Below are 12,462 nucleotides of genomic sequence, written 5' to 3' on the forward strand. Positions count from 1 at the left end.
GTAAACTCCACTGTCATATTGGTCAGTGTAACTGATGTTACAGGAAGAATTAGCTGAGTTAGTTGGTTTTCCCCACACATCTCCACACTGAGTCCTCTGTTGTTTGCTTGTGTTTCTCCTCAGAGTCCATCCAGCAGAGCTGTCGTCCTCCTCACAGCTCAGAGACACAAAGTCTCCTTCAAAGAACTGAGAGCTGCTGGGACTCACAGTCAGACAAGCTGTGAGGGTTAAAATGAAAAACTGATGATCCGTTTACTTTACATTCTGAACCCAATCAGGTCATATCAGTGAGCATTTCTCAGGTTTAAACTGTGACAGAAGAAGGTTACTGACCTTGGTTTGTTGTGCAGCTCAGCAGTGAGATCAGAACTAAAGAGAAATGACACTCAGGTTGATTTGAGGTGAACATAAAGAAGAACTCCCCAAAATTGATTCTGTTCATCTGGACATAGCGTTTTCAGTGGGAGAAACATTTTGTCACCTCCTCCTCGATTCAGAGATGGTCTTTCCCTTTTCACGTAAATGGCCTCCTTGACTCCGCGCTCAAACCAGCGTTCCTCCCTGTCCAGGATGTGTACATCTTCATCCTTCAAAGAGTGTCCACTGGCTTGTGGGTGTAAATAGACTGCAGAGTCCTGGCCTGACGAGGTAGCTCTTCTGTGTTGTGCCATCCGCTTCGCCAGAGGTGGCTTGATTTCTCCGATGTATAAATCCTGGCAATCCTCCTGGCACTTAACAGCGTACACTATGTTACTCTGTTTGTGTCGGAGGACCCAATCCTTGGGGTGGACCAATTTTTGGCGCTGTGTGCTTTGGGGTTTAAAAGCCACAGAATCTCTGTGTTTAGAAAAAAGGCATCTCAACTGTTGCGATACGGTACACGTCAGCTTTTAGATGTCCCCCATTACCGATGGAAATCTCACAGTCTAAGAAGGCTAACCTGCCACTTTTCATATTCTCCCTGGGGAATTTGATGTGTCGGTCCACCGAGTTAATGTGATCCATGAAATGTGGTACGTCCTGAGATTTGATTTTTACCAAGGTATCATCCACATATCTGAACCAATGGCTTGGTGGTGTTCCAGGGTAGGATAGCAAAGCCCTCTTTTCCACTTCTTCCATGTACAAATTGGCCACGATGGGTGAAACTGGGGAGCCCATGGCACACCCATGTTTCTGCCTGTAGAACTGACCCTTGTATGTGAAGTAGGTGGAATGAAGACACAGTTCCAAAAGCAAACACACTTGGTCGATGCTGAGAGTGGTCCTGCTGCTGAGGTTGGTGTCATCCTGTAATCTTTTACAAACTACCTCCAACGCAAGTGAAGAGAGATGTAACGTCATACGAGACCATTGTTTCATCTGCCTCCATAATGACATCTCTCACCTCAACAAAATCCAACGTGTTCTGGATGTGGTGTTCAGAGCTGCCTAACAACAGGTTGAAGATCATAGCCAGAAACTTAGAGATGTTATAGGTGACTGAGTTGATCATAAAGACAAATGGTCTTAAAGGTGCACCCTGTTTATGTAACTTCGGTAAACCATACAGACTTGGTGTAGAGTCCCCTGGGTACAGCCTTTGGTATGAGGTCCGGTCAATAGCCTGTTCTTGCTCTAAGTGCTTCAGACAGTCTATGACCCTCTTCCTGTAACCACTTCCTGGGTCTCGTTTCAGGCGCTCATAAGTAATTTCATCACTGAGTAGTGACAAAATTTTCTCATGATAGTCTTTCTGGTTTAGCAATACTGTGCACCTACCCTTGTCTGCTGGAAGGATGATGTTGTTGTAATTACTAAGTGGTGTGAACGCCTTCCACTCCTCCATGGTGATGTTGGATGCTGGGGCCTAATGTACTGTTTATAAGATTGGGGAAACCTGCAGTCAGCTGAGACTGAAGAAGTCACTTGGATGAATGAAGAAATGTTTCTCCCACTGAAAACGCTACATCCAGATGAACAGAATTAACTTTTTGGGATTTACTTACCTGGATGATTGAGCATGCATCATGACAAAAAAAAAAGCTTCCGTCCATAAGTTCAAATCAAGCAACAAAGGGATTTGTTTTCCATTCCAAAATAACAAGTTTGCAAATTTTCCAAATAATTAGGTTTATGAATTCACGACTTTGAGATGATGTTCCCAGTTGCTTATAACCATGCTAAAGGTCCTCTCTGTCATAACTTCAGCCATTTGAGAGGTGCATGAGCCTCTTTACAGGACAAATGAAAAAGACTATTCACAAATTCGGTTTTATAATGATAGTTTCTCAGATGCATCAAGATAAAGAACAACTCCACACAAACAGCTGACAAACACACAAACTCCACTCTCCGGTATATATTTTCTTGTTTTCCCCTTGATGGCAGCAACATTATTAAATAAAGTTTGGACAACAAAAGGCTGGAAAGATTGTTAAAATACTGTCTTCTAAGTCTCCAGACAGTTTAGACTCTTCATATTTCTCTATTCCACTTTCTTTGTTCTTGTTTTTTAAAGAGTCATTTCAGTTGATATAATGAGTGAATGATTTGAGCTTTTCACTGCCTGCTGTGTTTCCTCGACTCCTGAGCAAAGATAAAGAGTCAGTTCAGACCTGCAGTTGGTCCTCGTGGTGTTTTGAACTTGAATTCAGCCTGATTTGTTTTTCATGTCTTCTCCTCCATCATCAGTTATCAGGAGAGCAGACAGTCAAAGTACAAGAATTCAAACAAACACAGAGATTCTACTTACAGAGCAGACACAGCACAGATGTTTCCTTCATCGTCCTTCTCACTCATTTCAGCTTTTTTTCATTTCTCTCACTGACACCAAGTAAAGCCCGCCCTCTTCCTCTGAGGAGGAGCTTTTCTATTGGTTCAAACACAGAGGTGGGGGACTAAAGTTTTACTTACAGCCACATTACAGTCCCTTTCTTTGAAACACAAAACACAAGACCAGTAACATGTAAGCATTAAAGTTCATTGTGCCTCATGCACAAAAAATTTAAAGAAGAAATTATCATCCCCTTCCATCATTTCACACAAGCAAAAAGTAAAATTAGAAATCTAAAACAATCTAATGTCTTCTGGTGTCAGTGATCTGTAGTTTGGTTGATGAACAAATCCATGTCCATGTAGTTACGTCCCCCTCAGTGAGAGAGGCAGATATGAGCTGAAACACAGGAATCAAACCAGGGACGCTGCTGTTATGGAGCTGAACTGGAACCATTCAGACACTGAGGCCCTCTGAACACATTTTAATTACAGCTGTGCAGAGACACACTGATGACTGACTGGAACACTATGATTCACATTTTACATTAACACCATCCTCACACATGGTTTATATATGGCCACTAGAGGGAGATGTTGGTAAAGCAAAGTAAAGATAAGTGAACTTTTTTACAAGACTTTTATTGTGAAACATTTGTAAAATATCTTGATGCATTCTCAATCATCCAGGAAAGTAAATCTCCAAAAGTTGAATCTGTTCATCTGGACGTAGCGTTTTGTGGGAGAAACGTTTCGTCAGTCATCCAAATGACTTCTTCAGTCTCAGCTGACTGCATAATGATTGACCTCACAGTCCATTGTTCCTTCAGTGGGCTGGTTTCAGTCATTATGCAAATGTACTGTTTATAAGATTGGGGAAACCTGCAGAAAGCTGAGACTGAAGAAGTCATTTGGATGACTGACGAAACGTTTCTCCCACAAAACGCTACGTCCAGATGAACAGATTCAACTTTTGGACATTTGTAAAATAAATCTTTAGCTGTTGTCTGCATAATGAAATACAGTAGCTTCGGCGCTGACACTAACATCCCATTAGATATGGGAGAGATAGATTGATGTGCCTTACAATTAAAAAAAAAAAAATATATATATATAATAAAAAAAAATAAAATCATGTGGCCAGACTAACATGGTGTGAGAACAAACAGCAGACCTTGTCTTTGACCTTTGACAGCTGGAATTAGGACAATTCCCAAGTTTCTTTCCTCCAGTGCATGGTATAGCATTGATAAAGATGGAATAACTTTTTATCCTGACACCCTTTTGACAACACTTTTAGACATTCTGTAACAATTTCATACGGTTCACCATAGCTTTGAAAACCTAAAGGAAAGAAGAGAACACTTGGAATGGCAAATATGGAGGAAAATGGTTGATGCACTCAGATACACACCAGCCTGGTGGGGAGAACATAGGTAGGGTTTATATCTTTAACAACCTTTCTTAACCTGTTGTCCTCCCCAGTAGTGAAGGGCTACTGGACCAAGGCCTCATCCACATCATTCTTCTTCCCTGATGTACAAAAAAATGCAATTTTTGGTACACTATCTTGGTTGCAAAAAACACAATGTGATGAAAGGGGACTGTCTGAAACTGCTCATGCAAAAAATTAGTTTGAGAGGCCATCAGTCAGTTAGCAAACAAAATAAACCTGATATTCCTCCTTTTTCCAACATTGTAAGACTAAGTTTACAGACCATGATAAAAAAAAAAATTATTCACTATGACCCGAAATAAGTGACTGAGTCCATAAACTCAGGAGGAAAGTGTTTTGAGAAAGGTCACTTTAGAAAGCTGTTTTCACACCAACTTCTATAGGACTAGAAGTCTTTTTTCATCTACTGCTATTGCCATCTGGTGGTTTTCATGTTAATGCAGCTTTAAGACACTTCTGCACTCACTTCGGTTTTCAGAACTGGATGCTTTGCCCATGTTTTATACTGTTTACTGTGCAGTGCCTCTCATCCAAATATGCTCACCACTTGTTCCCAAAAAAGAACTCGGCCTCAGGCTAACAGGTTCTAATTCTCACTGGTCAGGCATATGATAGAGCCAAAAGAAACACGTCTGAATATGCACAACCTCAGTGTGAAAACCATCTTGTTGTTGGGCTGTTTCTTGATCCCACCTGTGCTTGTTCTGTTCTGTTGAAATCCCATTTTAGTTCAGAGTGAAACACTGCAAGAGTGAAATTATTTGTACTCTGTGAACAATCCTCCAGCTTTTTGTGTCTTGTTACAGGGACAGACTCAAATCTCAGGTTCATTGCTCTGTTAGTTAGACCAGCGGTCCCCAACCCCCGGGCCTCGGACTGGTACCGGGCCGCGAGAGTTGAGGCTCAGGTGTGAAATGTATGGTTTTCAGGGTTTTTATCGGTTTTCAGCGTTATTTTGTTATCGTTTTTATTGTTAACTCAGTTTTCCTGGGTCTTTTCACGTGTGTTATGACTAAAACTTCTTTTTTTCGGTACCGGTACTAGTTTTATTTTGTTGTATTTATCCGCGACACCTTAAAGGCCGGTCCGTGAAAATATTGTCGGGCATAAACCGGTCCGTGGCGCAAAAAAGGTTGGGGACTGCTGAGTTAGACCATCCCAGTGAGCATGTTTCCTGTGTTATTTTAGTTATCTTTTCAACTGCACATGCTGCAGGTTGGTTCAAACTACAGAGCTCCTCCATGGTGTTTTGTTTCCATAACAATGCTCAGTTACTCTTCACTGTAACCGAGTTCTTCAAACAACCCCCCAATGCTGTGTTGTGTACACAATGATGGACAGAGGTAAGTTTAACTGGTAGTGATCCTGTTTATTATGTGGATAATAAGACACATCAGGACAGGCATATGGGCTGAAATTGTGGTCATAAATATTTTGTACTTGTAAATAAAATGTGTAGTTGTTAAGTGAGTTTTGTAACCTTGTAAGCCAAAATACGTGAAAATTTTATGTTTGTGCATCTATAGACGACAATTTGTGTGTATAAAAAAAAGATTTGTGCTTGTAAAAAATATTTACACCAGTTACAAATTTTATTTCTTAATGTCTGCTTACAGATACAAAACAAAAACTTAATTGTAAAACTCTGCGCTTAGGTTCCCTGGCTGTGTGTGACTGTCAACTTACAAATCTTTTTTATTTATTTATTTATTTATTTATTTTTTTACACACACACATAAATTCTTATCTATAGATGCACAAACATAAATTTTCACATATTTTGGTTTACAAGGTTACAAAACTCACTTCACAACTACACATTTGATTTACAAGTACAAAATATTTATGACTGCAATTTGAGCCCATAAAGGCAGGCTGGATCAAACACCATATTACAAAAAAACAGCACATCGTAGTAATACAGAAGCTAGCTATTTAGTGAATCATGTCATTATTTGGATGTTTGGAGTGCTTATTCCATCTAAGAATCAGATTTATACAATGTTTTTTGGGAACCATTCTAATACTAACAATTTAAAAATCTGCTATATTTTGCAGAGTGCCCTCTGGTGGACAAACACCAACAGTTGTAACATATTTCAGAGGCATGATATATAAGTTCCATATAGTGAGTACATATTCGTACACAGAACAGACAGAGTGCCATCTAAAATGCAAATTAAAGGCAGCATTTTCATGTGTTTATCTACTACTTCTGAGATGACAGATAACTCTGACTGACTCAACCCCAAAAGCATTTTGTATACCTGGAACTGAACCGGTGACCTTTCACTTGCCAAGTAAATGTGTAAAACAGCCCATCAAACTGAATGTGACAATCAGTTCTCAGTTTTAAAGCTTGTTACATGGATAACAGAGTGTGCCATAGTGGCACCGTAACAGTGTTTTTATTGATTTACGTACAACCTATGTACGGTTACATTTGCATTTAACTGATTGCAATTCAGATAAAATCTGCATCACCTCGTTCAAAAAGCCTCTGATTATAATCTTTACACAAATAAATACCCTGAGAAAAACAATGAACAAAAGAAAATAATCAAAAAAACAAATCAACAATATGTGACCAGCTCTTGAAATGTTCATTTCAAAACAAGCTGCTGTTCAGCAGGAAGGGTCTGTTGTTCTCTAGACTGCAAAACCAACAGCAACAAGAAGAAGCAGACTAAAAACTGTCAGACAAACTTTCAGCCCAAAAGATCCATCCACTCCAGATCTTCTTGGCTGACCTGCAGGTGAGAAACAGGTGTGAGGTGTCAGCTGTCAGGTAGGTGATGAGTGAAGAACAGAACAGAATCCATTTCCTCTTCAAACTGCTGTCAGACATTATCTACTGCACTCTGATCACATCACTCAGACCAGCTGCTTTCTACAAAGTCTCATCAACAACATCTTTAGAAACAAACATCAACAACCAGGAAGCAGCTTCACCTCTGATCACACACACACTCAACTCTACTCACTCACCTGGAGGAACAACACTCAGTGTGACGTTGTTGATGGGCTCCAAACTGGGTCTCTTGTTTGGTTCTCTTTGGGCAACTTGACACTCGTATCTTCCAGCATCATTAATCATCACATTCTTCAGAATCAAAGACACGTCTCCATCCTTCATCTGTCTGTCCTGCAGATCCACCCGGTTCTTAAAAGATGGATGCTGGTCATCTGGAACAGGCTTCCCATCCTTGTAATAAAGGACATAATCTTTCCCCAGGTTATCTCTGCTCCACTTGACAGCGATGATGTTGTTGTTTGGAGCTCGACATGTCAGAGTGACGTCCTGTCCATACTCAGCTGTGATGGTTTTCTGGTCTGAAAGAGGAAACGACACAGAGCAGAGAGGTTAAAGGATATCAAAGTGCAACTGTTCACATCTATAGCAGCCACACACACACACTAGGGCTGGGCAAAACAATTATTTTCCTAATCTATGAATCTAGCGATTTATTTTTCGATGCATCGATGAATCTAACGATTAATTTTTTGCTTTTGCAAACACTTTAACAATGTTGTAATAGTGTCCACGACGGCTACGTTTAGCAGGTGGTGCATTATCCTTGTTAACATTTTTCCTGCGGCCAATTCGCTGTCTCACATTTTTGTCTTTCGCCTATTCTCATAATGGGCCACAAATAAAAACCAACTAAACAGCAGCTGCTATATGTTACTGCATACTTTTCTGCCACACAGACTATGCAGTACCACAGCTCCTCTCTTTGCACCCTATCATGTGCTTTTGCTATGTCCATAAAGACTCAGTGAAGCTTCTTCTGACCTTCTCTAAACTTTTCCATCAACACTTTCAAAGCAAATATCATGTTTGTAATGCCCTTTCTTTTCATGAAGCCACACCGCTCTTCTTACCTTTAACAACCCTCATGTCCCATAGTTTCAAGGTCTGGCCCATCAGCCTTGTGTAGCTTTTACAGCTCTACAAATCACCTTTGTTCTTAGTAAGTACATGTCACACACTTCTTCTTTCTTCAGGCAGCCACTCACCTTGGAGATTGTGTTAAACAATGTGGTTCAACAATCCACTGCACTCTCCTCCACATGCTGTTGCTACCAACAGCCCTTCCTCTCTTCATCGTTGTCATAGCTGCTCTGACCTCCTGCTACTCATCCTCTTTCATGCTGGATTGGGACGAAGCATTAGTACACTGGCTTGTAGAGTTGTGAACTTTTAAAGTGAAATTTGTTTTTTAACATTTTGCTGTTGCTGTTTTGTTGGTGTCTGATTATTTATGACATCACAGTTGATTGCTGGTTGGAGAGCTCTCTGTGAATTTGTGCAAAAACATTTCTGCAAAATGTGATCCACTGAATGTTTGCCACTTCTCTTTTCTTTTGCTTGTTGATATGGATTATAATGTAAATATAAAGGCACGGGCGACCAGCAGGGTGCACTGCAGTCGGTTTAGCACATAAACAATACTGGTCTTTATGATGGTGGACAATTTGGAGTGGTAGCTCACAAGTGGGAAGTGGTTGGTGTGGTATTTTTTTAACAAGCACTACAAGAGAAGCACCCTGCTAGCTACGGTTTAGACTCGTGTTTCTGGGATAACGAAAAGATGCCCCCCCCTCAAAAAAAACCCAAACAAACAAAATAACAAACAAACAAACAAAAAACCTCCCACTCAGTGTTATATCGTGTAACACTCACTCTACCGTGAGTGGATCTCAAGTGCTGAAGGAGACTCCACCCAGCCTCGTGTTGAATTCACACGCGAACACACAGAATAACTATGAAAATAATTTTTTGGGAAATTAAGCAGGTTGATGCTTTTTAATCTTCTTCATCTCGGAGGGCTACGGTTAAATCTCACCTGCATAGACAGACGCGAAGACAAAGATCAACCAGCAGAGTGACGCAGATGTTCCAGCAGCCATTTCCGTATTCTTCAACTTCTGATGATGTTAGCTTAAATGTTTGAGGATGTTGGTACTTTCAGTGTATTTCGGAACCTGAGTTTAAAGTCTGAATACATTAATTAGTTAATCTTTAAACGAGGTTTGAAGTCAGAACTACTTTATCACCCACTTCCCACTCACCGATCCACTGTTTTTGACTGTTGCGTTCCCTTCGGTCGGAAATCGCGACATCAGGTCGATCCATCCAAAAGTGAGATTGAGAGAAGTCTAACAAACCCCGATTTTCATATCCCAGGCTGCTGCAGTGCATATAAACAGCATAACATTGTACAACTTGTGATTTGTACAATGACTGTTGATATGTCTCGGGGAATAAGTCATGCTAGGCGCCCTGACAAGGCTGTCTGTGAACATGCTTTTAACTGTTAATCGCTGTATTGTTAGCAATGGACGAACAACTCCGCTTTGCTACGAACAAAAACAAATCCTTCTGTGTCGTTTCTCCAACTAACGGTAGTGCCACAATTTTCAACGTAACGGGAACGCAGCATTAGTGCCATGCACTTGGAGCTACGTCATTTCCGAATTCTTCCAGCCAGTGAGCGAAGATGACCCTACGTCACAGTGACATTGCATCTGACCAATCAGCACTGGCTTGCAGCATTTAAATGTCTTTCGGGAAATATTTTGCGCTCTCACCTCCGTAACACTGTAACTAACAATGGTAACCCGATGAAACTCACTCATTCTGTGGTTGAACGGTTGGGTTAAATGTTGAGGTGGGAGGTGTCTGCATAGGACTGTAAGAAACTACAGATTTTTTTGGCATAAAGATTGTGACGCATGGTTTTATCGTACCGCCAACCACAAGAAACCAGCGGAAGTCTCCTTCATTAAAGAAACAGATGAAGTTTGATAGATAACAGTGAGAAAACATCGGATGCTGTAGCTACATGGAACTTTCTTTGGTTTTATAAAACAAAAATAATGGTAACCTGTCATACACCTATCCAAGGGCGTAGATTTGGTTTTGGCATTGGTGGGGACGGATGATTCAACCACCGAACCCTGCCCTGTTTCTTTTTTTTTTTTTTCCCTTTTTGTCTTTGCTTCTTGATAAAAAAAGGAGAAATATACTTGCCTACATATGCTATTCTACAAGCTTTTAAACCATTTAAAATTACAATTCATAGTTTTCTATGTGAATTATATAATGTTAAATTACTATTAAACAAATGATTGACTAAGTATTTTAGGCTTTAGTTTACTTCAGCCATATTCCATATAAATCAGGTATCATACAAAAATAAAAATAGTTTCAAATACAGTCATGAGACCAAATATGACTTTAAGGACTTAACAACATTACTTCAGTTGCATGCTCAATCATCCAGGTAATTAATTTTCCAAAACTTGATTCTGTTCATCTGGACGTAGCGTTTTGTGGGAGAAACGTTTCGTCACTCATCCAAGTGACTTCTTCAGTCTCAGCTGACTGCAGGTTTCCCCAAATCTTATAAACAGTACATTTGCATAATGACTTAACTTCAGTTATAGTACACCAACATCTCTGATACATTAGCACTAAGGGAACACTGAATGACCTGGTGGTTTTTGTCCATAAAACTACTCATCTAAGATTACCACAAAGTAAAAGATCTCTCAGCAAAATTCTGCAACATTTTAGGCACTATTGCCCCGATCAAATCAGTGAGATGGGATTTTTTATTCTAAACATGAACTACTGTTACAGCAACAGACATGGACTACTGGTGCCCCACACAACAACTCAATGTCCACTATGTGAAGGAGCCAAACACATGTTTTCCTGTTTTCCTTCTTTCACCCCAACCGGTCGCAGCAGATGGCCACCCCTCCCTGAGCCTGGTTCTGCCGGAGGTTTCTTCCTGTTAAAAGGGAGTTTTTCCTTCCCACTGTCGCCAAAGTGCTTGCTCATAGGGGGTCATATGATTGTTGGGTTTTTCTCTGTATTTATTATTGTGCTATCTACTGTACAATATAAAGCGCCTTGAGGCGACTTTTGTTGTGATTTGGCGCTATATAAATAAAATTGAATTGAATTGAATTGAATGTTTTCACCTCTTGTTAATCTATAGCACCAAATCATCAGTCAGTCACCTGTGACCTCGCCTCTTCACCTCTGTCTGAGCTACAACATGGCAGAGCTGCCTCTGTCACCTGATAAATAACAGTGAGACATTCCAAATACATGCAGTCACACATGTGCTTCAAATACAGTCATGAACCATCAAGTCATCATCCAATTTCACCTGTGATCTTGTGTTACCATTACTCTCTGAGCTTTGTGTTGGTTCTTCTGTCATCTGACAAATAGGACAAACATGACAATAAGAATAAAATGTGGAGCTGCTTCAGTGTTTCTGTCACTTTGTGCAGATCTTGACTCATCAGTAATGTTTGTAGGGTGAGTGCATTTTTAAAACAATTTGTGCAAACTGCACTACAAGGTGGAATATTTGCAAAATCATGACTACCTCATGATATTTTGTTTCAAAAATTAACCCTATGAACATGTCAGTACCATTAGGATGAAATTATTGTGTCACCAACATTTTAACGTTAGACATATAATTTTTACAGCCTCTGTAAACTAATATCCTGACTTGCTCGAGGCTGCCGTTTTCTCTGACAGTTTCAATCAAAATTAGAAATGCTACTCTGAGACTGAGGTAACTAATAGTGCTGCCTGTTGTGCAGTTAGTTTCCTAAACACGTTATTCATGGTTGCATACAATTTTAGACTGATGTGGACCAAAGCCTAGCATAGCCTGTAACGTTATTATGACGGACACATTTTATGAGTGAGCTTGACTTTAAGTGACTTACAGGTTTCTTTAAAAAAAAACAAAAAAAACTTTCTTATATCCAGGTTCTTCCTCTTTGCTGCCATCCTCCTCTCCTCCTCGCAGCGCAGGCTTGCCGCTGCTAAAACTAAACAGAGCTCCCTGAAAGGCACAGCCAATCACATTGGCCATATTTGTCACATGATATGGGACTCCAGTAGAGAACGTAATTTAACTCTTTCTGCACCGCTGGGTGACTGAGACGCTGACAGATCGATTTTTTCTTTCTAACAGGTTTGTTTTTCTTTACTTGAAGAGATCAAATTATTGGCGGGGACATGTCCCTTCCGTCCATGCCAAATCTACGCCCTTGCACCTATCACAAGAAACCAGTGGAAGTGAAAGTAAATCCGGTGTTATAAACACGCTCTATGATTTTTTTAAAACCACGCAATTCATTATTAACATAGGACGATGATGTTCAGTAGTGCATTGGATCCTGGTTTGTATTGTTTAACTCAGTGGTCCTGT

The 12,462-nt window shown here is 40.2% G+C and overlaps 1 protein-coding gene across 2 annotated transcripts; it reads right to left on the reverse strand.

Moving 5' to 3' along the window:
- Window positions 1-5,559: 5,559 nt before the first annotated feature.
- On the reverse strand, window positions 5,560-9,663 carry LOC102081137 (programmed cell death 1 ligand 1). 2 transcript variants are annotated; one of them, XM_005464576.4, is made up of 4 exons: window positions 9,287-9,663; window positions 9,061-9,212; window positions 7,199-7,543; window positions 5,560-6,960 (listed from the first exon to the last, which is right to left on the reverse strand). In XM_005464576.4, exons 2-4 carry the CDS (start codon window positions 9,122-9,124, stop codon window positions 6,860-6,862), a joined length of 510 nt encoding a protein of 169 aa, XP_005464633.1. In that variant the 5' UTR covers window positions 9,125-9,212; window positions 9,287-9,663; the 3' UTR covers window positions 5,560-6,859. The 2 variants fall into 2 exon arrangements, with proteins under 2 accessions (XP_005464633.1, XP_005464632.1); XM_005464575.4 differs by having other exon boundaries at window positions 9,061-9,663.
- Between the last annotated feature and the right edge of the window lie 2,799 nt (window positions 9,664-12,462).

This window comes from Oreochromis niloticus, linkage group LG3, assembly GCF_001858045.2.
Source record: "Oreochromis niloticus isolate F11D_XX linkage group LG3, O_niloticus_UMD_NMBU, whole genome shotgun sequence".
Classification (NCBI taxonomy): Eukaryota; Metazoa; Chordata; class Actinopteri; order Cichliformes; family Cichlidae; genus Oreochromis; species Oreochromis niloticus.

Bases quoted from the DNA above. Each gene is read 5' to 3' on its own strand.
- LOC102081137 (XM_005464576.4), bottom strand. From the start codon at position 9,124: ATGGCTGCTGGAACATCTGCGTCACTCTGCTGGTTGATCTTTGTCTTC. The intron at 7,544-9,060 runs GTGAGATTTAAC...TTCCTCTTTCAG, and splicing joins CTTCGCGTCTGTCTATGCAG to ACCAGAAAACCATCACAGCT. The intron at 6,961-7,198 runs GTGAGTGAGTAG...TCTCACCTGCAG, and splicing joins ACTGAGTGTTGTTCCTCCAG to GTCAGCCAAGAAGATCTGGA.